Here is a 24,011-nt window from a genome sequence, read left to right as displayed (position 1 = left end):
AGGGCCTGTGGGTTTATGATAAGGCGGAGCTCGGCGGGAGTGGTGCGGGCGGGAGCCGAGCGGAGCCGAGCGGAGCCGAGCGGAGAGGAATCCAGCGGTAGAGAGCGGACTGTAGCCGGCGGGTCCCGCAGCCCTCGCCGTAGACAGCTGCGCGCGGGGCATCGCCGGAGGGTGCGGAGCGCAACGACCCCGCGGAGCCGGCCAGGAGCCCCGCGCAGTCCGTGCCGCGCGGCGCCGCCCCGATCCCCGCAGCCTGCCGCGCTCCCGCCGCCGGTCCGGGCAGCATGAGGCGCGTGGCGCTCTGGCTCTGGTTCTGCGCGCTGGCGCTGCGCCTGCAGCCGGCTCTCCCGGTGAGTGCGGCCCGGGGCCGGGCAGGGAGCGGCGGGAAGCCGGTGCTTGCAGACCCGCCGATGCCGCCCGCGGCACGTGGAGGGGGAGGGGAAGCGGGGACTTGCCTTCCCGCGCTAGCCCGGCGGGCCGGGGACCGTGACCGCGAAACCAGGGCTCCCGCCTCAATTGCTTCCGCCGTCGGTGGGCGCCGCGCGGGTTCTGCCGCTAAGGGCCGGGGGCGCGGGCGCCCCACGGAGAGGAGCCTGCGCCGGGGCCCCGCGCTCAATTATGTGAACCCGCTCCACATGCGTCGGAACCCGCCAGCCTGCGGCGGCGCCCGGGGTCGCCGGCTCCCCTCCGGTCACCCCAGGCACCGCAGCGGCCGGGGTCCCCGCCGGAGACCCGGGAAGATGCAGTGATCGCGGCCACAACGCCCCGCCCGCAGACCCTAACTTAAAGCAGACGCGCCGAGCCCGGGCGCCCGGCCCCTTCGGCGGAGGCAAGTTTGGGAGCTGCGGGGCCGGCGCGTTGGCAGAGGAGCTCGGGCCAGGGCTGCGCGGGGGTCGCGGTGGGCGGCGGAGGTGGGGCCCTCGGCTTCGCGTCGGCTGCCCTAAGGGAGCCGGGCCGAGCTGGCAGCGGGAGGTTCCGGGAAGTTGGCCCCCGAACACCGGAGCCCCGTAGGAACCCAACTTTGGGGCTGCTGAAGTTGTGCTGCCCGCGAAGGGGCGCGTGTGGGGCGGGGCACGGCCGGCGCGGGCTGCGGCTTCCACGCGAGTGGACCCCGGAATGGCTCTTCCCCTCCCCCGGCCTGGCTTTGTGCTGGAGCCGCGCGGAGGGAAGGCGGGTCCCTTGGCCCGCCCAGTGGAGCCGGGGGGAAAGAGGGACAAATGCGGAGCCCATGGCTGGGGGAGGAGGCCTTTGGGTAGGACTCCAGCGTCCACCTTTGGCGAGGGGTGGGTCCCCCTTTAAAGAGGGACTTGGCCGACAAAGAGCATCCCGAGGGCCCCCAGAAAGTGATCTCCCGCCCCGCCGCCGTCCGCTAGCCCGCCTTCCCCAATGGGGCGCTTTGTTCTCGGCCCCTGTAACCCTTTCCTGGGAACCGCCCCGCAGCGCCGGCCCTGCCGTGGGCCGGGCGGGACCTGGGCGGCCGCCAGGTGTCAGCGCTGGCCGCCGGGTGTCCACGTCCACCCCCAGCCCCCACGCCCGCTGCCAGAGTCCCGGGGCCCTCCCCGCGGGCTGGGTCGGCCATCCCCGGGGCTGGAGAGGGGAGGTGCGGACGGAGCGAGGGGGCTCTTCGCCTTCCGGAAGTGGCGGTCTCTCGCCACCACATCTGGACCGCTCGACTTCCCTAGCTCTTGGTTAGGGAGGCACGTGGGCAGAGAAGAATCGCGGCCGGGGGTCGGGGGAAGGTGCCGGGTCTCCCCCTGATAATGTGGCATCTGCACAAGTCTCAGCAATGCCGACCGTCTGGAAGCAGGTCCGTCTGCAATAATAGAACCTACCAGGTATTGAGAGCTGTGGGGTAGTTTATAGGGCCTGGCTCAGGTGAGGTGTTTTCCAGGCTCTTCTGTGAAGTGCCCTCCCTGCTTTACAGGCGACTGTTGTGTCTGGAAGTATTTTGAAGTCCAGAACAGGGTCCCTGATGCCTCTTGAATTGCTGATGAGTTGGAGGTGGGGGGCGGAGGGTGCCAAATCTTGGCGAGCCGTGGGGACTGATAGGATTTCTGAGCTCCATCTCCAGTGCAGTCCTGGCTTTCAGGTCCAAGAAGTTGGCATCTGGTTTCTTTCTTTTTTTTTTTTTTTTTTAACATTTTATTTGACAGAGAGAGACACAGTGAGAGAGGGAACACAAGCAGGGGGAGTGGGAGAGGGAGAAGCAGGCTTCCCGTGGAGTGGGGAGCCTTATGTGGGGCTTGATCCCAGGACCCTGGGACCATGACCCCAGTGGAAGGCAGACGCTTAACGACTGAGCCACCCAGGCGCCCCTCTGGCTTCTCTCTTTAGGGTTGCAGCTTCTGTGGGACTCAGATTGTGCCTTGAATCATAGTTAATACGCCGGAGAAGAGAGTGGAGGTGTGTGGCTTACTGCCGTGGCCTATGTGGCCTTACCTGACTGCTGCACTCTTTCCAGGCCCAAGATTGGGCCTCAGCAGAGACTGCTGAGGTGGGGTTCTCCACCTAGTTCCAGCAGAATCAGGAGAAATGCGGGTGGTGGTTCTTTTGCCCGCCTTGGTGGAGGCTGGCATTCTCATGGGCTGGCATCCCAGCGTGCCTGTTGACATGGCAGAGGCAGATGGGATGGGAGGTTCTCTGTAGCCCGTGTTTCCCGGGGTTTCCTGTGTACTGGGTAAGGTTAGATGCTGCAGTAGGAGGCATTATATCTTGCCTAGAAACTTTGACACATTACAGAGGGAGACAGGACTGGGAGGCAGTTGAGTCTCAAGGGGGAAAGGAGGAAGGAGGGAGTCTCATTAGAATATGGTGGTGGAAGGGCTTCCTGGAGGGGGTGGCTGAGTGGAGCCTGAAAGCACTAAGCTTTGGAGTCAGACCTTGGCTTGGAGCTCAGGTTTTCCTTTTTTTTTTTATGAAGTGTAGTTTGTTTTCTCTTTCCCGGCCCTGCCTTTTTCCTCTTACAGTGGGTGTCCATGTTGGGTTAAAACTGGGGACATAAAGTGGCATAAAGTACCCTCCCCTCCCCCTTCCTAAAAGAAATAAGGCAATGGGGTTTGCCTGAAATAGGAGGAGGTGTCTACAGGTTGCAGAAATCTGGTCCTCTCTCAGGGTTCACTTTGGTCCCAGTGGGAAGCAGGTCAGAACCCCCCTGGGGACCAGTGAGGTAGGGCGTGATCCTGGGCACCTGACTTTGAATGGGCAAAGGAAGGCTGCTAGGGCAGAAGGTTGCTTGAAACCACTCCCAAGAGACAAGAACAGGTTTGTCTAAAAAGGTTTCTGTGTGTGTGTGTGTGTGTGTGTGTGTGTTTCCCGTGGTCTTTTGTTTATTCCATGCCAGAAAAATTGCTTGTTCTGGAGTAGTTATTTGCTGTTTTGCTCTCTTTCCCTTTTCTCTTTCTTGAAAGGCATAAAATCTTTTTTTGCCCTAATTATGGGGGCTAGTAGAGACATTTCCCAAAGGCCTGGCCGAGTGGGTGGGGGGTGGGGGAGGCACTAACTGCCTCCTCCTCCTCCTGGGCTCGGAGCCTTCTCGAGGTGATGTCACTCCTGGCTTCAGCTCCACCAGGAGGGTGGAGCTGGTTTAAGTCTCTACCTGTGGCTCATGGTGGGTTCCAATAAAACCTTATTAACCGAGGCTGGTGGGGAGAGGGATGAGAAAGAAGAGAGGCCTGGAAAGAATTAGTGAAAAGCTTGAATTTTGTAGTATTTTATAGAGGACTGTTTCCTACTGCAGAATTTTGGATTCTGAAATCCCTTGGGAATGAGGTATCCTTGGTATCCAGGTTTTCTTAGTGAGCTGAGAATCCATATTAACCTCAAAAGTATTCTTACTTTGGGCAGGACTCTGCAGTATTTCTTTTCCTTTCTTTATTAACAGAAGACTATGAAACATAATCTAATCTGGGGATGCCGGGGTCCTCACTGTTGTCACTGTGTTACGTTAGGCATTTAAACTCCTGGGTCTGTTGAACTACAAAGACCACTTTGCCCCTTGTGCATGGTGCCCCCGGGTTGGTACGTTTTGAATTCTGGCTTGCTCTTTTTTTCCCTCCAGCTCTGATAGCTGTGGGCCGAAGTGTAGCAAGCAGCTTTTCTGCTCAGTTCTAACTTGCACTTTTCTCCAGCAGCTAAGACACTAATCAGATTTTTGAGAACGATTTCTGAGATGTGAGTTTTCAGTGCTGAGTGAGAGTTTCGCTTGTGAGTAATGTTCATGATCTGTGACAAGTGCAGTTTGTGCCTTTGTGGACCCAGCTGGGACCTCTGCAGTATCCCCGATAGTACCCAGAATAACAGGCTGTCAAGGGAAGTGCGTGCAGGCTCCCTCGGGGAACAGGTGTAAACGACCTCTGGGAGGAGGCACCTGATGACCCCTGTGTTCTGAGTTCCTCCATCTGGCTTGAGTTGTAAGTGACTCACTCTAGTCACAGGTAGCCTGGACCTGGTGAGGCTAAGTCGCTATAAATCTTAACTGGAGGGGCCCTCGTTCTCAGCATGGGTCCCGTCTCCATCTCTTCACCATGTTTTATCTGGATCGAAGTGCATCTTTCTTAGTGCACCCATACTGTTGGGCAGGCCAGAAACCGCTTTGGATTAAGTAGAGGCCCAGGACCGAGTCTCAACCCTGCCACTGATTTACCATGTAATCTTGAGTGAGTCACTTCACGGCCAAGTCTTGATGTCCTCTGAAAAGCGGACACCGTACCTGTTTTCCTTGTCCTCTTTCTGTCATTTGCATATTCATTTCATAATGAGCGCTTGAAAGTGTTCGGAAGTGAAAGTGCCAGAGAAAAAGGGAGCTAACGATAGAATTACAGGTCCCTTTGATTGAGTGCCTGCTGTCGAGCGCTCAGGGCTTTCCTTACATTCTTTTTTTTTTTTTTAAAGATTTTATTTATTTATTCATGAGAGACAGAGGAGGAGAGAGAGAGAGAGGGAGAGAGAGAGAGAGAAGCAGAGGGAGAAGCAGGCTCCCAAGAAGCAGGGAGCCCAATGCGGGACTCGATCCCAGGACCCTGGCTGGGATCATGACCTGAGCCGAAGGCAGACGCTTAACCATCTGAGCCACCCAGGCGCCCTCCTTACATTCTTATTTCATCTTTACCCCAAACCTTTATGAGATATGTCATTGCCCTCCTTTTGTGGTTGAGGCCTGTAGCGGTGAGCCCCTCTAAGGGGCCGATGTGGAAGAACCAGGATTTGTACCTGTGTGGGGGCATATGTGTATGGCATGAATGAATTGATGGACTCTCAAGTCTCCGCAGCGAAGCCCAGTATAGGAGGCTGCCTGAAACTTGCGAGGCCCTGTGGGTCTTTGCTGTTCCATCCCAGAGAACCATGGGTGTGCATGTTTTGGATGGGGAGGGGGCAGTGAGCTGGGCTGAGCTGGCCTGAGCATTGGCTAGCATCCTCGGCTTGGGTTGGGTTCACCTGATGGTTCAGGGACAGAGCCTAGGTCAGGAAACAGTGGGACCCATGAGAGGAGGGTAGGACATGCTCCCAGGTCTGATGCCAGTGCAGGGGCCATGTGTCCTTGGCTTGGCGCAAAGTGGCCTGATGGGGTGAGTGTCCCCCGGGGAAGCAGTCTCCCTTGACTCTCGTCTTAGGCATGGGGGAGACATTTTCGGAATTGGTAGAACCGTTTTTAAGCTTGGGAGGCAGGCACCGTGGTACCAGCCAGATGACCAGATACCCAGGACTCCTGGCTCTCGTGCTGCGTTCCCCTGCTGGCCCCCTCCCGCTCTCTTGCCGTAGGAGCAGCCCTGTGCGAACTGGGCATTCAGTGATTTCTGGTCCTGGAGCCCTGCTAGTTTTACAGAACAAACGATTTCCTGATTTCTTCCTTCTTTTCAACAACCCATTTTGGAGGCTTGGGTTGAAAGGCCCCCCCCCCCCCGTCCCCCGCCTCCGCCCCCACCCCGAGGGCTTGCCTAAGTGTGTCTAGAGAGAAGGAACGGGATTAAGGGAGTCTGTGGAAAGAAGGCCTTTGGCGCCAGGATCCTGCTCCTGGAACAGACTCAGCACGGTGTCATTTCTCTCTCAGCTGCTCCAGCAGACGTGGGGCTTTAGATGGGAGTGTGCCTTCTGGAACCTCCCTCTGAGCCGGCCGGGAGTGCCCTGATGGTGCCGAGGGAGGGCAGGCACGTATCCCTCAACACAAGGGAGGCCCGTTTGAGGCCCCAAAGGCAAGACCTGCGCCCGGGTCACCTCAGTAACTGTGTGACTTCCAATCCAGGAGACACAGGAGCGTCCCGTACAGCCTCTGGGAGGCTGATGGCACTGCTTCGGCCTGTCCTCACGAAGCTTACATTGGGTGGGGAGTAGGCTCTAGAAGATCCCCTGTATTTCTGGGCCTGAGACAGGGGAACCCAGTCAGCTCAGTGCTCTGGGGCCCAGAGGAGTGAGCCGGTGATGGGGGGGTGGCCTGAGGGAAGGTGCGCTAAGCTTCCTCTGGAAAGTGTCCAGCTTCCTGTCCTGCTGTGCAGGTTTGGGGAGCCAGGGGGTCTGGAGGGGCACAGGTGCGTGGAGGCAGGCTTATGGGGGAGGGGAGCACAGTGGGCATCCTTGGGGCTTGGGGCCACGGGGTCAGAAGAGTGGAAGGCTGGTGGCTGGACCTACTCCTCCACTCTGTTGTCTGCCCAGTGGTTCCTGTGACTCATGAACTTGGAGGCTTCCAGATGCACCCCTTTCTGCCTCTGGAGCTCCTTGGGGGTCTCTTTCCTCCTGGCGTTTGTTTGTGGCTCCGAGGGCTGCCTGCTCATATGTAGAGGCTACTTCTCCTCTGGCCTCGTGACTCACCTGAGGGGTGCAGCCTCACCAGACTCTCTCTCTCTCTCTCTCTCTCTCTGTGTGTGTGTGTGTGTGGTGGACCCGCAGCGTGGGTTGCAGCTGCACCTGAGCTTTGCTTGGGGGGTCCTGCCTCTGTTTCCCTGTTGGGCCTTCCTGCTGGTCTGCTTCGGGGGGCACCTGGTTCCCACCTGTCTGCAGCTTCCTCTTCAGAAGCCGGCAAGTGCTCTTCCTCTCTCTCTCTCCTTTTCCGGCGGACTTTTCCCTCTTCAGCTGCAGCTCTGACGCTCCTCCATCGCGGGCGTTAGAAGTCTTTGGGAGTTCTTCCTACAGAGAAGGGCGGCCAGGACCCCTGTCCTTCCTACGAGTCCCGCCTTCGCCCCTGACTGGCCTGCGCAGGTCTTTGCCTCTCTGTGCCTTGGTTCTCTCATCTGCTCGGGGTGTCTCCGTCCCCTTCTTCAGCTCTGATGGCCACGTGGTTGCAGAGCGGCCTTGTCCTGGGGAGGGGGACTTGGCAGGGGCTTAGGATCCTCTGCTGTTATTCTTCTGGGGCCTTGAAGGGACACTCACTGCCTGAGGAGTCACCTGTGGGGGCAGAGGGCAGGGCGGGCTGCTTGGAGGAGGGGGACTTAGAGCTCAGTGTGGGAACCAAAAGTGGACAGGGGACCCTGGGCAAGGTCAGGCTTGGCTCTCTGCACACACCCAGGCATCCTGGCCACGTGCCCCGGGTCCGGACCGCTCAGCAGCAGGAACGGAAGCCATGTCGGGCAGGTTGGGGCAGTGGGGCAGGCGGGCATGTTCACCGCTCCGCTTGTCAGCTGAGTCACAGTGCCAGGCCTACAGTCATGGTGACTGGCCCAACCAGTCTTGACCGTGAGCCCACTAGTGCCAGGCATGGGGTGGGGAGCAGCCCAGCGGGGCTGACTAAGGCTCTGTTGCATGGCCTCCAGCCCCAGCCCCTCCTCTTTGCTGCTGAGTGGCTTTGTGCCAGGGCCTGTCTTGGCCTCAGTGAGCCCATCTGTGAAATGGGGGGAGGGGGCAAAGAAACCAAGGTGACCATCCTGCCTTGGGGTGTTTGTGATGTCCTGCTGTGTCACAGGACTGGTGAGCGTCTGGGCAGGACCTCCCTCCGCTTCGGCTGCCTCACTCCTTGAGGGGCCTGAGCCCTCCCTGGCTTGACCAGGTCTAAAGCCCAGAGCCTGGGCACCTGCCGTGTACGTAGCCCTGTGTAGGTGGGGAGCAGTCCACGCCTGGTCCGGGGGCACACGCAAGGGAGGGTGGCTGTGACTGGGACCAGACAGGAGGGTTGGCCCGTGCAGACAGGCCAGAGGGGCCGGGACAGTAAAGGTCATTCACTGAGACAGGGTTCATCCCAGAATCCCTCAGCAGTTTCTAATCAGGAGCTCAGACCTCAGCTCGCAGGTCATTTTCTGGCCGTGGGAAGTATCTGGGGAGGTGGTGCCCTGATGGGGGCAGTGGGAGTGGCCAGTCCTGCTCTGGGAGTGTCCATGGGCAGCGCGGATCTCCAGCGGTGTTAAAGAGACCTGTCCCGCCACAACGATGTTGAATTCACCGTCTTTCCCACTTAGGGCTGCCTGGCACTTTCTGTGTCCATGCCGGCCCTCGTTGGGGTCCCCTGGCCCTGGGTGGGTGGAATGTGGGGAGGCGAGGAGGGACCTTCTGCAGGGCCAAGGTGCGCTTGTCTACCCCAGACCCAGCATGGCCCTGGGGGACTTGAGGACTGCTGTCTCCAGGCCACCTGCACCATGGTGGCCGCTGGTGCCCGGGGCCTCGCCTGCCTGCTTGGGGCCTGGACTGTGTCGGCAGCACTGGCTCTTCTCCCCGTGGCTTGTCAGCATCCCTGCTGCCCGGGAGACGGTCTGGGGCCTTGGAGTCCCATCTCTGGGGAGTGTCCCCGACGGATATGTGATCAGGTTTGGGCTCGCAGGGCCGCAGGCTGCGGGTGTTTTGGGAACCTCTGAGACTGTGGCAGAGGCTGACGTCACTCCGCCTTCTCCCAGAGAGAACTGCTGGGGCGCGGTGCTGCCGTCTGTGGGGACTGCACCTCCTCCAGGGTGCCGTGCAGGGACTCTCGGGGCAGCAGGACCTCCCAGCTGGCAGTGGGCCAGGCTAGGAGAATGGGCACACCTCGGCAAAGGGAGCTTCTCAGACTCTGCCCCTGTGTCCTCTACCTGCCTCCCACAGGCACTCTGGGGGTCTGGGGGAGGAGCATAGTTGCCACGTTTTCCTGGGGTCATCCTGGTTGTTGTAAGGTCCTGGGAAGGCCCTGAGGTCTGGGTCCTGGTCTTGGCAATTGTGTGAGGAGCAGAGAACCTGTGACCTCACTAACCCCCCCACCCCAACCCGCTGCGAAACAGGGCCATTCTTCGAGACCCCTACCCAGGGGCTGGGCATCCAGGGGACACCCTGGTCCACCTTTCCTCCCAGTGTGACGGCAACAGCCTGAGTCTGATTGCTTAGGTCTGCCTATTTTTTGGAGTAGGTTCTGGGGTCCTGAAGTTGTGGGACCGGGCAGGCCAGGTGGGCTCTATAACTGGTGGGCTAGTGGGTATAGGTGAGTGTCCCCGGGGACTGGAGCAGGGAGAGGTGTCCTGTGGAGCCTGGGAAGAGCACCGAACATGGAGTTACCTAGGGGGTACCTCAGGCATGTTTCTTCACCTGCCCCTAAGCCTCAGTTTCCTCTTCTGTAAGTTGGGGGTTTTTGTCTGCCACAGAGGGCTTTGGACAAGATCCCAGGAAGTAATGTATGTGGCATGAGTGAGAGCCTCTGCCTTGCCTGGGCTCAGAGGAGTAAGTCTGGGGGAGCTTGGGGGCTGACTCTGTGTAGGGGGTCCCCTGGGGAGAGCCCCTGGTGGCTGTGACTGGGGGAAGGAGTACAGACCTGGCCTGGGCATGTCGTCACTTCATGTGAGTGGCTGGCTGGTCTTACTCCAGTGTGCTGATATGATCATAGGGTCTGAAAACAGGGCTTTTGCCCCTTCTCAGAAATTGGAACCTTCGCTGGCAGGCCAGACTCCGCTCGCCTCTGCCTGAGCCTCTGCCAGGGGCCAGCTCCTGACCCCGAGGAGGTGTGGGCTGGGCTGGTGGGCGGTGGGAGGAGGCCGGACACCAGGGCCCCTGGGCAGGGGCTCAGGCCAGCTGAGCAGACTGGGGCAGGGGTGACAGTGGCTTGTCCCCAGAACTGCAGACTGAAGGTCGCCCAGGAGAAGGAGCTGGGCTGGGCTGCAGGATGTTGGGGTGGAGGGAGGGCCCCACTTCTGTGGTCCTTCCTTCTGCACTTTCCCCTTTGCCACCTCCCATGGAAATGAAGGCTCTTCCTGAGGGTAAGAGAGCCACGTGGTCCTCACCGAAGGGTGGCTGACGGCGTGCCTGCTGGATTGCCTGGTTGCAAACCCTCTCCTTGGCGCTTTATTGACTGTGTGCCCTGGGACTAACATCTTGTCTGCTTTGCCTCAGTTTCTTTATCTGGAGGATGGATATGGTCCTAGAATCTAAGGTTATTGTGAGGATTAATTAATTCAGCTAAAGTGCTTAGATTAGTGCCTGGCACAGAGTACACAATAAATAGTCACTGTGATAACTAATTTTTTTCCCCTAGGGCCTAATTTGGGTATTTCTGTTTTTCGAGTAAGCCCCAGCCCAGGTTAAAGCCTGAGGTTCTTCCTGCACCCCTGACTTATCCCTGAACCCTGGGCATGGAGTTAGGGCTACTCTCCCCCTCCTGGGTGCCTCTGAGCTCCTAAGACCTGGGGCTGCATCCACAGTCTCCCTTCAGCTGCTTTAGGCCCCAAACTCCCAGTTTCACTCTGCCATGGTACCCCCAGGGGACTCCTTCAACGACACTCTGCCCTTCCTGTGTCTTTGTCTGGGCTTCTAGCAGCCTCAGTGCCTAATCAGTCTGAATTGTACTTTATCCCAGAGGCAGGTTCCCAGGCTAGCCCGTTCTTCTGCATGTGGGAGGAGAAGCCCTGTACATCTGTAGCTCCAAAGTGGGAACAAAGGGAAGTTAGTCTTTCTTGGGTATGGGGTTGGCTGGCAACCATATTCTGACACAGGTTAAAAAATTTGCTCTTGGCATCGCCCAGCCTCTCTTTTGTAATCCTTTCCCATCCTCCATAGCTCCTACCCACCCACAGTGCCCCACTTCCAGCATGAGCCCCTCCCCTGTATAGAGCTGCTTTATACTCTAGTGAGAGTGACTAGCACCAGCTAGCCTTCCCAGAGGCATTTTAATGGGGATACTCTGCAACTGCAGGGACATTGATTGGGTAAATTTGGGTGATGAAGAGCTCACCCTCCCTGCATACACAGCTGGAACCCTGACTGGTTGCAGGTGTGTCAAAAGCTACAAGTTTCTGCTTCTGTGAAACTTGAGGATACTTTATTTAGACAGAGCAGGGGGAGGGTGTCTCTAGAAGCCCATGTGCCAGAGGTGTCAGGCCCCCAAGCCTGGTGGAATCTGGAGGTTAGTCAGCTAGAGAGGAGTGCAAGGGGCCCCTGGGAGGGCTCTGGGGAACCCTGCACTGAGCTTCTGGTCTTAGCTGTCTTATTGGGATAGCCAGGGCTGGGGAGGGACAAGGCTCTGGAGGCCTCAGCTGCTCCCTCTGTCCTCTTGGGTTTGCCAGTTGCCATCCCAGAGTCCCACTGATTGAGAACATCTCCAGCATCCTGCCTAGGCCATAACCCTTCTTGGGAAGCTGAGAGCAATGACCCCCAGTCCCTGTGATCAAGAGCCCTTCTCCCCACTAGCCACGGTGGGTCCTCCCCCCACCGAGCACCGTGTTTGTGGTGCACCCCTTGGAGGGGGGGCGTCTGCTGTGGCCGCTGCACCTGGCTGCCCCTCAAGGCCCGGCCTTGACTTCCCAGCCATAGACTGGGAACTAGGAGCCCCATTGCCGTCACTCATTGGACAGATGGGGAACTGGAAATGGTATCTTTTCCAAGGTCATCCAGTAGTTGGGAACAGAGCCCAGGCTACAACCAGGTTTTCCTGGTGTTGGGTTTGGTCACTTTCCCCTGGCCAGCCCTTATCTGGCTCCCAGGGCAGCCCTGGCCACAAAGGCTGGCCGGGCCAGGCTGCACGGCCTTGCTCAGTGCCCAGCCCAGGGCGCTCGCGGGTGGGGGCGTGGGGGGTGGAAGCTGAGGAACTGGTCTTCCAGCTCTGCGGCCCCACACCCAGCCCTCAGTTGGGCCCGTTCTGAGACGAGTCCCAGCACGTGGGCTGTGAGGCGGGCGCCAGCTCTGGGGAGGGGTGGGTATGGGGGTGCTGGTGGCAGCCCTGACCTGGCTTGGGCATCGGGCCTGGCCCTGGCTGCCAGGATCCTCCCTCCCTCAAGGCAGCCTTGTCCTCTCTGGGTACTTGACATAGGCAGAATGGGCCAGGGCCAAGGGCTCTGCGACCTTGACCTCAGGTTTCCCATCTGGAAAGGCCAACATTTAGTGTGGTGGGAGATGCTACTGCGGAGGGGCTTTTGAGCCTGGTACGGATGCCGCCCTGCACCCCGGCCCTGTCCTGGAGTCACCCACACGGTGAGGCCTGTGTCCGAGTGGCAGTGTGGGGACAGCTCAGGTGGGTTGTGTGTGTGAAGATGGGGGAGGGTGGTACCCTGAAAGGTGCTCCTCCCAGTGGAAGTGCTGATGGGGGTTGGGGGCCCTGGGGTCCTCATGGCTGCTCAGGGTGAGGGCAGGATAAGTCCCCTGTCACCCAGCTGCTGTGCCCCGGGCCAGGCCCATCACGCCCTCTGCGAGTCCCAGCTTGACTGGGTTCTGGTAGAGAGACACTGAGCTGATAAATCACTGTGCCTGTCAGGCCGGAAATGCTGAGGCGGCTCCGAGGCACTGGTGGGGCCCCCGCCTCCTGGGAGTGTCTTCAGTGGGAGAGATTTCAGGGTCTTGAGGCCAAAGCTGGGAGATCGGTGCCTCTCGGTGTCGTAAGCACGTCTCCCTGGCAGCTCCCAAGTTAGGAAGGAAGCCTCCGGAGAAAAAGGGATTTATCTGCCACCACTCGGGTAGCCTGGGGCAGGAGGGAGCCCCGTGTCTTCCTGGGCCCTGGCCTGTAGTCCTGCCCCTCCCTCTACCCCGCGTGGCTGTCTGCGGCCACCATGACACCCCTGTACCGCTCCGGCCCCACTGACAAGGAGCTGGGGCTGCTGCTCCCACATGCCAACCTAGCCCGTCAGAGCACTAAGGGAGTTTCGGGTACTTTAGCCAAGCCCCTTCTGTTGTCTGAGAGAGGCAGATTGCTGCGCAGGTCCCCCAGCAAGGGAGCAGAACTAGACGTGCCCCGGGACAGCCACCCTGCTCAGGCTTTTTGCCCCGCCAGCTCTGGCTCGGGTCCTTTCCCTGAGACCCTGGATCCAGGATGCTTTGGGTTTGACCTGCCTGGCTCCTTGGGTCCGTGCTTAGGCCATGTTAGCCAGGGCTAAAGGAGGGGGGGGTCAAACGGTGCCCCAGACGAGGAAAGCAGTCACAAACCCCACTGCCTTAGGGTGCTAGGCTGTTGGGTGAGCCGCAGGGTGGGGCTGCGTGTTCTGCAACATTCTCTTCCCTGCCCCGTGCCCCCGCCCCCCACCGTCACCCACTCCATCCCGCCCCCCACCGCCCCCGTCGGGCAGGCAGATGCCCCAGGAAGACTGCAGTGAGGCTCTGCAGCCCCTGTTCCCCTACCCCGCTCCTGCTGCCAGGTCAGTGCCTCAGGCCTGAGATACCACGGAGGTCCTGCAGCCCTGGGCAGGCAGGGCAGGCTGGACGGAGGCTCAGCTTTGTACCCTGCTGCTTGTTGCTCGCAGTTGGAGGGCCCATGCCTCTGGAAGGTCAGGGTTTCCTCTGCTCCCCGGTGAGGCTCTTTTGCAGACCAGGCAGGCGCTGTGGTGTATTGTTTGCAGAGTGGATGCATCAGAAATGCAGAGAATGTTCCAGAGCCATCTTGGATCCCTTTGCCACTAGGGCTTGTTTATGGGGCTCTGTTGCTATTTGGTACCTCTTCCTTGAACACGACCTGAGTGAGGGTCTTGGGACCTTTGTAGGGGTTTGCCTCCCCCAGCGCCCAGGTTCTGGGCAACTCCGGGCTAGATGTTTTCCTGTCCAGATGAGTGTTCTCCAAGTATAGTCTGCATCCCACCTACAGGATCGGGGGCTTTTTTCAACGCCTTTGCCCCAGACCCACTCAATCAGCCTCAGGGATGGAGCTCAGAAGACTTCATATCTGATTGTCTCCTGGAGATTTACAGGGACCCTGAGGAAGAGAGCCCCTGGCCTGGGCAAAAGCGATGGTTTGAATGTCCCCTTTGGTCAGTTTGGCATCTTGATGCATAGGTGGGGGTAAAGCCTGGGTTCTGAGTCCTCAGGCCCCAAGAGTTATGAACTCTAGGGGTGTGTGTATGTGTTGGGGCAGGGAATCAACCTATTTCCCTTAGTTCCATAGATCTGACCAAGAAACTGAGGGTGTAAAAATTTCTAAAGAAAATATGAATCTCTTAACCCTCCTGAGAATGTCTGCTGCCTCGTAGGATCTCAGTGGGTGGGAATGATAGGTATTTGTCCTGGCATGTCTTTGGGGCCCACCTGCCTTTTGACCCCACAGCTGGGCTCCTGGAGCAGCTTGAGGGCCCCTCCGGTCAACAGCCCTAGAGCCAGCACCAAGGCTGGCTGCTTAGGAAAAGCTGTGGCCAGCCCCTTTATCTTTGGCTTTCCTCTAGACTAGGAGGGCTGTGGATTCAGTGACTTGTCTCCTACCACAGCAGCCCAGGCTTTGTCGTCCCACTGGGACAAATAACGATCAACAGATACCTAAACCTTCCTCCCTGCTGGACGTGTAAGCCTGCCACACGCCTGAAGTTCCCAGTGTTGCCGAGGCTAGTGACTTGGGGCTGAGCATTGTCTTATTCTCTCCAGGTCTGCCTGGGGGGTTTCAAGGCCCAGCCTCAGTGTCCCCTGGAAAGTCACCCTCTGTGCCCCAGCCACCCTTTTGGAAGCCTGAAGTGGGATTCCTGGCTGTGTGCCCTGGGAGCTTGCCAGGACCAGACCAGACCATGTCTTTTCTCTCCAAAGCCCCTAGGTGGTGATCCCCTGAGTTTTGATGTCAAGGACCCTGTTTATTATCAGTCTGTGACCTCCTTACACGATATTGTACTTTTAGCAGTGTGTTGGTTGAGAGAGTAACACAGTCCTGTGAACTCAGTAATGCTTTCTAAACGATCCGTGCTTTACCCATCACTTAAGTCAGGCAGCAGGTGACACACGGTGAGTGACTCAGGGTGTAGGTTGGAAACCACAGGTCTTTGGACCTGTTGGCTGCAGCTGATGGGGTGGCAAGAGTCTAGGAAGCAGGTGGACAGGCAGCCTCTTCCATTAGTCTGGAGTTAGAAGCCCCTGGGTCTGCCATCCTCAACTGAACCTCTCTGAAATGTCCCCTCACTATCCTGACTTGTGACCCTACCATGGAGCTCTTGTCCCCGAGATGTCTTGGAAGGATGCTGCCACACGGCCTCGGGCCACACGGCCTCGGGCCTCTCGGCCAGCCAGCGTGAGGGGGCTGCTCGGATGGAGGTTGCCCAGGAGAGTGGCCCTGTCTATGGCCAGTGCAGGGTGGGAGCTTGCTGGGCTTGGCTCGAGGCTCTGCCTCCTTGAGGCTCCTCCGCCAGCCCTCTGCCCACAGGCTCCCAATCTGTTCTTGGGAATGGCCGGCAGCAGCCCGATGCAGACTCCCAGCCCTCGGCAGCTGTGAGGTGGGGGCTGGCACCTCGGTCCCCTCAGCTGCTGGGGTAGGGGTCAGGAATTCTTTCTCTGCGACACTCTCATCCCGGGGCTCCGGGGCTCCGGGGCTCCAGGGCCGGCGGCTGCGTCAACAAGACTGGTGTCTTTGCGCATGTGCTGCGGAAGCACAGACAGGCACCTTAAACCAGATGGGTCAGCCAGGGGGTCTTTCGGAGCTGGGGATGGGGAGCTAGGTAGGTGAGGGGAGCACGTGCACCCACGCCCCGTGGCCTTGGGCAAGTCCCTCACCTTGTCTGTCTCAGTTCCTCATCTGTGCCAGATGCTAATCTCAGGCCTGCCTTCCTCAAATAGAAGGGTAAAGGTGGAAAGGGATAGAAAGTGCTTCCAGTGTGCGAGAATGCCTCAGTTTCTCACAGTTTCTTCCCTGCTCTGCTGGAGCCCCGGCCCCGGGTCCCCTCGCTCAGTCCTTCCCACGCAGCTCGGGTGTGGCCGAGATGGAGATGGGCTAAGCTTATCTCATACTCCCTGTCCCCCAGCCTCCATGTGTCTGCCCCACGACCCCCGCCCTCCACTGGAGCCAAACCAGGCTTTGGCTCTTTAGGCCGGTGGGTTCCTAAACGCTCTGCGGCAAATTGGCCCTTACTTTGAGCAAACCGAATGTGCAAATGTTTAGATCTTACTATAAGGGTTTGGGGTGTTAGATGAAAAGCTGAGCTTCTGGGACTCTGCAGAGGTTAAAGAGCCCCATTCAAGGTGTGAACTGGCCTGCCTCTACCTTCCCAGGCTGCTTGAAGTAGGTTCCACGCTGGGCCAACCTGTCCCCAAGCAGCCCTGAGCTGTGGCCACGTGGTGGTCTCCGAGGGACCCAGGGCAGAGGCAAGGCTGTGGAGAGCCCTGCAGGAGGCCGTGGGGGCAGCTGACCACAGGCTCTTAGCACAGCTGCCTAAGTGAAACCGGAAGTCTCACCCCACAATGCCAGTCATCTGGTACTAGTGATTCAAGTTCAGACTCAGCAGTTTCTGCTGATTTCCTCCCCAGGGAGTTGAGGCCCTCCCTCACTAAGGTTCAGGCCGGAGGGGATCTGGAGGTCACTGCAGCCCTTCTCTGGCTGGAGACCCAGCCCTGAGAGGGGAGGGGCTGCCCCGAGGCCAGGGAGCTGGTTTCAGCAGAGAAAGCGTTTGCTTAAGAGCTTGTTGTGTAAACAAGATCGCACAGGGATAAGCTGAGCAGAGGTGAGGGAACAAATTGTTTTTAGGGACTGGGCAGATTCACAGTCTTATCTGGTGATGAAAGAGGCCCCATTCTTGGGAAACTCCTAACCTGTTGGGGCTTCTCGGGGTAGGTGAGAGGCTGGGCCTCCTCGGTGTCTGCCTCCCCTCACCTGTGAAATAGGGCCTGGGCCCCAGACTCTGGCTGCTTCTGGAGGATTTGGCTCTTAGGTCGGTGCTGCGGAGGCTGCTCTGGCTGGAGCCCTGACCTGCTCCGTGTTGAGCATCCTCTCCAAGGGACCAAGGGACGGAGGCAGTGCATTGGGGGAGGTGCTCTGCTCATCTCCTAGGGCCTCCTTGGGAACGGTGAGGGCGGGCAGAAGCATTGGGTGAGGGGAAGTGGGATCTCAGGGAGTGTGGGTGGGTGGGTGTCCTCTGAATGCTTGTGTCTCCCCCCCCCCCGCCCCCTGCCAAGATGCCCTGTGGGCCTGGGATGGGAGTGTGTTGGGGTGGGGGTCCCCACTCTCTGCCTGCCTGGTGAGCAGTATTCTTTGCGTCTGAAGGGTACACAGGCTTGGGGGCGGTGAGGGGCAGCTTCGAAGCTCTGTGGAGACGGGACAGGTGTTGGAAGCACCGCCTGGGTACAGTGTAGGCAGGATGTGGCCTGAGGTGCAGGGGGAGGACAGGGACGAAGCCAGTTCATGTGCATGGGCCACGAGAGCCCAGACGGGCCCTTCTGGGGCCAGACCCTTTTTCCTGGGGGTAGGGGGAGAGGTAGCGTTTGGGTTTTGTACTTGCAGAGGAAGCTCAGTGGTATTTCTAGCCTGGTGGTTTCCACACGCGTCGGAAGCTTCCCTCTGACCTGAGCCCCTGGATGCGGAGCCTCCACCTGGTCCAGCTCTGCCCCAGGCAGCCTCACGAGCCCAGAGGTCTTGTCTGTCCCCTCCCTGCTCTGCTCCACTCGAGTGAAACTCCGTGGCCTGTGGCCAGGACCCAGTGAGGCCTCTTGGGCTGAGGAGGCCTCACACCCTGGAGCCCAGCCTTGGGTCTCCTGTGACCTGGCTCCGTCCTGCCTCTCCTTGAAACCCCACCACCTCCATCCCACCTCTTCCCAGCAGGCACCTGAAGCCCGGTACCCATGCTGAGCAGCTCTCACTCCCCGAGTTACCGCAGCGGCTGCTGTCGGTGCATAACCTCAGGGAGTTTTTGCAACAGGCCTGGAACGGAGATATTACTACTGTCCCCATTTTACAGATGGAGAGACTGAGGCCTTAAGAGGTTAAGTGTTGTCCCCAGGGCCACTCAGCTAGTAAGTGGCCAAGGTCAGGGGTCTCTAACCCCGTGTGCTCTGAGCTATGTTGCTCTCTTTGTTCGTGTTTTGTTTGGGCCCCTGACATCCGGGCCTTCTAGAGATGGGTGTGTCACGAACTCACTTGTTGCCGAACAGGACACTCATCGCTACGGTTCCTGCCACTTGGCTCTTGGGTCTTCCATTCAACTGACGTTCTGGAACTAGCATTGGGGAGCCCTCCACACCCCCACATCGCCCTGCTGCAGGCTTCTGTGTAGCCTGCTCGGCTGTGTGTGCTGAGACGTGCCTCCTCCCGGGCCAGCTCACTAGTTTGGCAGGTGTAGCTCCCGCCTCTGGCCTCTGCAGCCGCTCCAAGCTGCACCGGGCAGGCAGGGTTCTGGGACAGCCGTTTGCACACAGGTCGCTGTCAGGCCCCTAGACCGTTTGTCGGTGCCTCCTGAGTGCAGGGTCTCTTCGAGATCAGTCTCATTTGTCCCCAGCCTAATGGGCACTCTGTCCTTCCTTCCCCAAGGGGGCCTGGGCCCTGTCCTTCCTGTAGATGAGATAACAGGCCAGGTATGGGAAGGAACACGGTGGTCAGGCCTGGGCTGTCCTGTGTGGGCATATCCCTCGCCCATCCCTGACCTCTCCCCCTGTGGGGCCCTTGATGTCTGTACCCTGGTGCCCAGCATGCCTGGAGAGCACCTCTCTGGAGTCAGGTCACTGGGGGATTGTTCCTGGGGCTCTAGAAAACCCCAGTCTTGGATCCTGAAGCTCCCTGGCCAATGGCCCTAGGACCTGATTTTCAGCGTCGGGTGAGCTGACAGGGTCCCATTGCGGCCACAGTCTCTGTTCCCAGTAATGGCGTCTTCTGCTGCTCTTCTAAGAGGTCTGGGGCTCCCTTACCAGACTGAATTTCTTGGGGCAAGAGCCCTGCTCCCTCTGGTGTGTTTTTGCACCCCCACCACCTGGTGCAGGGCTGTGTCATCATAGCATTTGGGGGTATGTGGGGGACCAGAGGGCTGCCCCAAGCTGGGGGTCCCGGAGCCACACACACAGGTTTATTCACTGTGCTGTGTGTGTGTGGTGGGGGAGCTCACCCAGCTGTCTAGGACAGGGACCCCAGAGTAGCAGGGCCTTGGCCAAGCCTCCCCTCATACCCTTTTCTGATCCTTTTCCAGCAAATTGTGGCCACAAATGTGCCCCCCGAAGATCAGGATGGCTCTGGGGATGACTCTGACAACTTCTCCGGCTCTGGTGCAGGTGAGCTGACATGAGGGCCTCCCCCAAGATGGCAGTCAGGCAGCCCCCCTGGCTGGGTCTGGAGGGTAATGGTAGGAAAGAGAATGGGTCCACGCTGCAAGAAGAAGGCATGTATGGGTTGGGGGAGTGAATGTTGTGGTTTCAGGAGGCCCCGGGGGCTGTCCACTGCAGAAAGACGGGCTCATATTCTACTAACTCCCCAGGCAAACTTTGGAAAGGTGGACTTCTCTGGGCCTCTATTTCTTCATCTGTAAAATGGGAATATATCTTGACATCATAAGATTGTTGGGAGCTGTAAGGTAACACAGAGCCGGGTGGGGTGTAGATCTTCCATAAATGTTCCCTTATCTTCTCCTATTTCCCCTTTCCCTGGGGGAGTGAAGTCCTTGAGTGGGAGGTGATAAGGGAGGCCTCCCAGAGGAGGTGCTCTTGAGCAGGATTTTGGAAGAGGGTTCTGACCATCCGTGGGGAAAGTGGCCGAGATAGGGGCCTGGGAGCTGGAAGGTAGGACACGGCCTCTGTCTTGGGTGTGCTGGGCCTTTCTGGGGGGAGGGCAGGTGAACAGGGAGGGGGCCGGAGAGGTGTGTGTACCGGGGACAAGGCATTCGGGCTCCCGAGAATGCCCCCACCCAGGGAGCGGGCTTCAGCAGCTACTGGGAATGTTCCTTCCCAGACGGCCTTGCTGTGTCTTGGCTCCCGAGACCACGCTCTCCCCAGGCACATGCAGCAGCAAAGGGCAACTTTCTTTGTCCGTTTTCCAAAGCGGAGTTTCGCCGCCTCTAGTTGTCCCCTGGGGAAACAGCTTCGCACGAAAGAGTTTGCAATGCTGGCCCGGGAGCAGAGTGCAGGTCTTCGTGCAGGCCTTGCTCACCGCATGAGCTTGGCCCGTCTAGATGTTCTGGGCCTTCCCCGCTCCAACAAGCTCTGCTTCTGGGCCTCCAGGTGCTCTGCAAGATATCACCTTGTCACAGCAGACCCCGTCTGCCTGGAAGGACGTGGCGCTTCTGACGGCCGTGCCCACAGCTCCAGAGCCCACCAGTGCAGGCAGCACCACCACCTCCACCTCCGACCTGCCCACGGGAGAGGCACCCGGGGAGGGAGAGGCAGTGCTCGTGGCCGAGGTGGAGCCTGGCTTCACCGACCAGGAGAAGGAGGCCGCCCACCCACCCAGTGAGACCACTCCGCACCCAACCACTCATCGGCCATCGACAGCGAGAGCCACCACGGCCCAGGGCCCGGCCACCTCCCATCCCCACAGGGACATGCAGCCTGGGCACCATGAGCCCTCGGCTCCGGCGGGACCCAGCCAGCTTGACCCTCACACTCCCAGTGTGGAGGCCAGAGGTCCTTCTGCCACCGAGAGGGCCACGGAAGATGGAGTCTCCACTCAGCTCCCAGTAGGGGAGGGCTCTGGGGAGCAGGTGAGGGCCCCCTGCTGCAGTCGTCTGTGTTTCCTTCCACTCGGGGTAGCTGCCGCTGCCTGGGAAAGCATAGTGCCTGGCGCTGGGGGGCACCGGCTCGGTCATTGGGCACACCGAACCCCGTGTCCTGTAAGCACGCCGCATCCCCCACCATGAACACAGGGTCACGAGGTCCCACCTTCCCCCTGCCTCCAGGGCCGAGCCCAGAGCAGGGCAGACTAAATAGGAGACCAGAGCAAAAGAGTCCTTCAAGGGCGCCTGGGTGGCTCAGTCGGTTGAGTGTCTGCCTTCTGCTCATCTTCTGCTCAGGTCATGATCCCAGGGTCCTGGCATTGAGTCTGGTGTTGGGCTCCTTGCTGAGGGGGGAGTCTGCTTCTCCCTCTGCCTGCTGCTCCCCCTGCTTGTGCTCTCTCTCTGTCAAATGAATAAAATCTTGAAAAAAAAAAAGTTCTTCAAGATCGCCTGCAAGAGGGCTTCCCAAACTTAAGCAAGCAAGTATAAAAGTTCTACCTGGTCTAACTTTCTATCTTATAGTCATGGTAATTTTACACTTTACATTAAAATGAGTGTATTTCTTTTCTTTTAAAGGCTTTCATTTGTCAGAGAGAGTGCGCAGGCACGTGCAAGTGGGGGGGCAGGCGCAGAGAGAGAGGGAGAAGCAGACTCCCCGCGGAGCAGGGAGCCCGATGCGGGGTTCGATCCCAGGACCCTGAGATCATGACCTGAGCCGAAGGCAGACACTTAACCGACTGAGCCACCCAGGTGTCCCCCTATCTGTTTTCATATAAATACATGTGCCTTGTATCACTTGATGTGGTATCTCTGCCACAGTCCAGGGCCTGGTGTGATAGGATGAGAGGTGCCTGGCTTTGGGGGTCCAGGAGGTCTGTGTTAGGTGCGTCTGAGCTGGTGGCGGTGGTGACAAGGGAGGCCCAAGCTGCTTCTGGGTTTGGAAATAAAACTGGATGCTGCTGCCGGCAGAGGCCCACCCCAGCCTAAGACCGTCCCTACCCCCCCCCCCCCCCCCCGCCCCGTAGGACTTCACCTTCGACCTGTCTGGGGAGAACATGGCCGGGACAGCGGTGGAGCCTGACCAGCGCAATCAGCCCCCAGTGGACCACGAGGCCTCACAGGGCCTCCTGGACAGGAAGGAAGTGCTGGGAGGTGAGTGTCTCTCGAGTGGGCGGGAGGGGGGCTGTATTTGTCTCTGGAGCGGGGCTGACCACGGCCGCCTTGGGGGTCCCGCCTGGTGTGGGGGGAGACTACTGCTTAACCCCGGGAGCCCCACGCTGAGCCGGCCTCCCTGCCCCGCACAGGAGTCATCGCTGGAGGCCTCGTGGGGCTCATCTTTGCCGTGTGCCTGGTGGGTTTCATGCTGTACCGGATGAAGAAGAAGGACGAGGGCAGCTACTCCTTGGAGGAGCCAAAACAAGCCAACGGTGGAGCCTACCAGAAGCCCAGCAAGCAGGAGGAGTTCTATGCTTGACGGGGACCATGCCCCTCCTCCCCCTGCCACTTGCTAGGCCCCCGCTTGCCTCTTCCATGAAGAACTGCAGGCCCTGCCTCCATGGCAGCCCCCCAGCGCCCTGCCCGCGGACCCCCGGGGCGCACTGGGGGCTCTCGACGCTGCTTCTCTGACTTCTGCCTGAACACTTGGGCGCAGGGGCTTTCTCGCGCGTGACCCTTCCACCACAGCCAGCACCTGGCATCTCCTGACTCCGTTTCTCCAACCTGGAGCAGCCCCTCCCCAGGCCCAAATCTGGAGGGGAAGGGGACCCTGCCGCTTTGGCCCTGGATGGGGCCACTGGCTGGGGGCTGGCACATCTGTCGCACTTGCTGGCGGAGACCCCTGATCTGGGGGCGTTTCCATCCCCGAGGGGCGGGGAGAGGCGTTCAGAGCTCCATCGGATTCACATTGTTTTGCGGGGGGGTGGGGGGTGGGGGGTCTCCTTTAGATATCAACTTGTTTTTGCACATGTTTCCTCTAGTTTCTCTGTTCGTAGCCCAGTAGACTTTGTTACTCCTGAGGTAAGTTAAGTAAATTGATTAGGTTACCCCCGTCTTGCTTCCCCTAATCTACAGCGAGGAGACAGCATCAGGGTTCAGACTTGTTTTTTTTTGTTTGTTTGTTTGTTTTGTTTTTAAACTAGGAGAACCAAATCTGGAAGCCAACATATAGGCCTAGTTTGTGTGTTGTCTCTGAGTTTGTCACTCATGTGTGCAACAGGGTATGGAAGGTCTGCTGGGTGGCCCCGGGGCTGGGCTGGCTGATCCCGGCTGCCCACGGGCAGTCGCCGCTGGAGCAGCGGTGCCCGTGGCCGTGGCCATGGGGCCGCTGCCGTGGCCAGGCTGCTGTAAAGCAGAGGAGCTATGGGAGAATGGAATCCTGGCACCTCTGGCCAGGGACCAAGGAGAGAGGACTGTGGGGCGGGAGACGGGGCAGTGGGCCCAGAGAGTCTCCTGTAGACCGAGCCCTGCCTTGGGTGCCCCAGAAAATGTCTCTGGGGGACATTTTCTTCCAGAAGGTGACGTGAGGGGCCTGGGCACACACCTGGCACGGAGCCATTCCACGCAGGACCAGGTTCACCTTCAATTCGCTCCGGTGGCCCTGCCCTGGGCTGGAATCAGGAATGTTCCAAAGAGTGATAGTCTTTTGCTTTTGGCAAAACTCTACTTAATCCAATGGGTTTTTCCCTGTACAGTAGATTTTCCAAATGTAATAAACTTTAATATAAAGTAGTCACGCAAACTCTCCTGCCCTTTGCTGCTTCTGTCTGTGCTGGTCGTGTGGACGTGACCAGCTCTTTCTCTAAACAGAGATGATATTGGGAAAACTTGGCCAAGAACTCTGTGCCTTTATCTTTCCCAAGAGATGAGATTCTGGGATCGGAGTCCCTCTGGTTATTTGCTTTTCGTTTTTTTTTTTTTTTTTTTGTCTTTGCTAAAATTCTTCTGAAGGTCAGCAGGTTCAGCCAAGGTTATAGAAGGCCTGATAGAAATTTCTGTGTTGCCAAGCTCGAAGCACTGTCTCCTCATCGGCTGGAGAGGCTGTGGTGGCTCAGCCCAGCCTCGGCGGACACCACTGGCCCCCCGGCGGCCTGCCTCTCAGACACCTTGGACGGACCTCCCCTCACACATTTGCTAGGACCCGAGGCCCCCGGCCGAGCCCTCCTGGGAGCCCCTGTGCTTGCCTATTTAATTTGACCTTTACAGCCGCTCTGTTGGCCGTTCCAGGCGGGGGGCCATCATGACGCAGAGCGATGCACCGCCAAGCGAAGGGCACCTGTGCTCTGTGTTCAATAC

The 24,011-nt window shown here is 58.9% G+C and overlaps 1 protein-coding gene across 1 annotated transcript; it reads left to right on the top strand.

Moving 5' to 3' along the window:
* Positions 1 to 3: 3 nt before the first annotated feature.
* SDC1 (syndecan 1) lies at positions 4 to 22,607 on the top strand. Its single transcript, XM_028099307.2, has 5 exons — positions 4 to 350; positions 19,206 to 19,287; positions 20,230 to 20,708; positions 21,746 to 21,872; positions 22,025 to 22,607. Exons 1-5 carry the CDS (start codon positions 285 to 287, stop codon positions 22,192 to 22,194), a joined length of 924 nt encoding a protein of 307 aa, XP_027955108.2. The 5' UTR covers positions 4 to 284; the 3' UTR covers positions 22,195 to 22,607.
* The last annotated feature ends 1,404 nt before the right edge of the window (positions 22,608 to 24,011 follow it).

The sequence above is a fragment of the Eumetopias jubatus genome, unplaced genomic scaffold (genome assembly GCF_037043125.1).
Source record: "Eumetopias jubatus isolate StellerSeaLion01/CBP00866 unplaced genomic scaffold, mEumJub1_p1.0 scaffold_9, whole genome shotgun sequence".
NCBI classification, from domain to species: Eukaryota; Metazoa; Chordata; class Mammalia; order Carnivora; family Otariidae; genus Eumetopias; species Eumetopias jubatus.
The sequence above is the reverse complement of the archived record's forward strand: the minus strand, read 5'-3'. Positions and strand labels throughout refer to the sequence as shown.

Coding starts and splice junctions, on each gene's coding strand:
- SDC1 (XM_028099307.2), top strand. CDS start 285: ATGAGGCGCGTGGCGCTCTGGCTCTGGTTCTGCGCGCTGGCGCTGCGC. Junction 19,288..20,229: donor CTTCTCCGGCTCTGGTGCAG/GTGAGCTGACAT, acceptor CTGGGCCTCCAG/GTGCTCTGCAAGATATCACC. Junction 20,709..21,745: donor GGGAGGGCTCTGGGGAGCAG/GTGAGGGCCCCC, acceptor CCCGCCCCGTAG/GACTTCACCTTCGACCTGTC.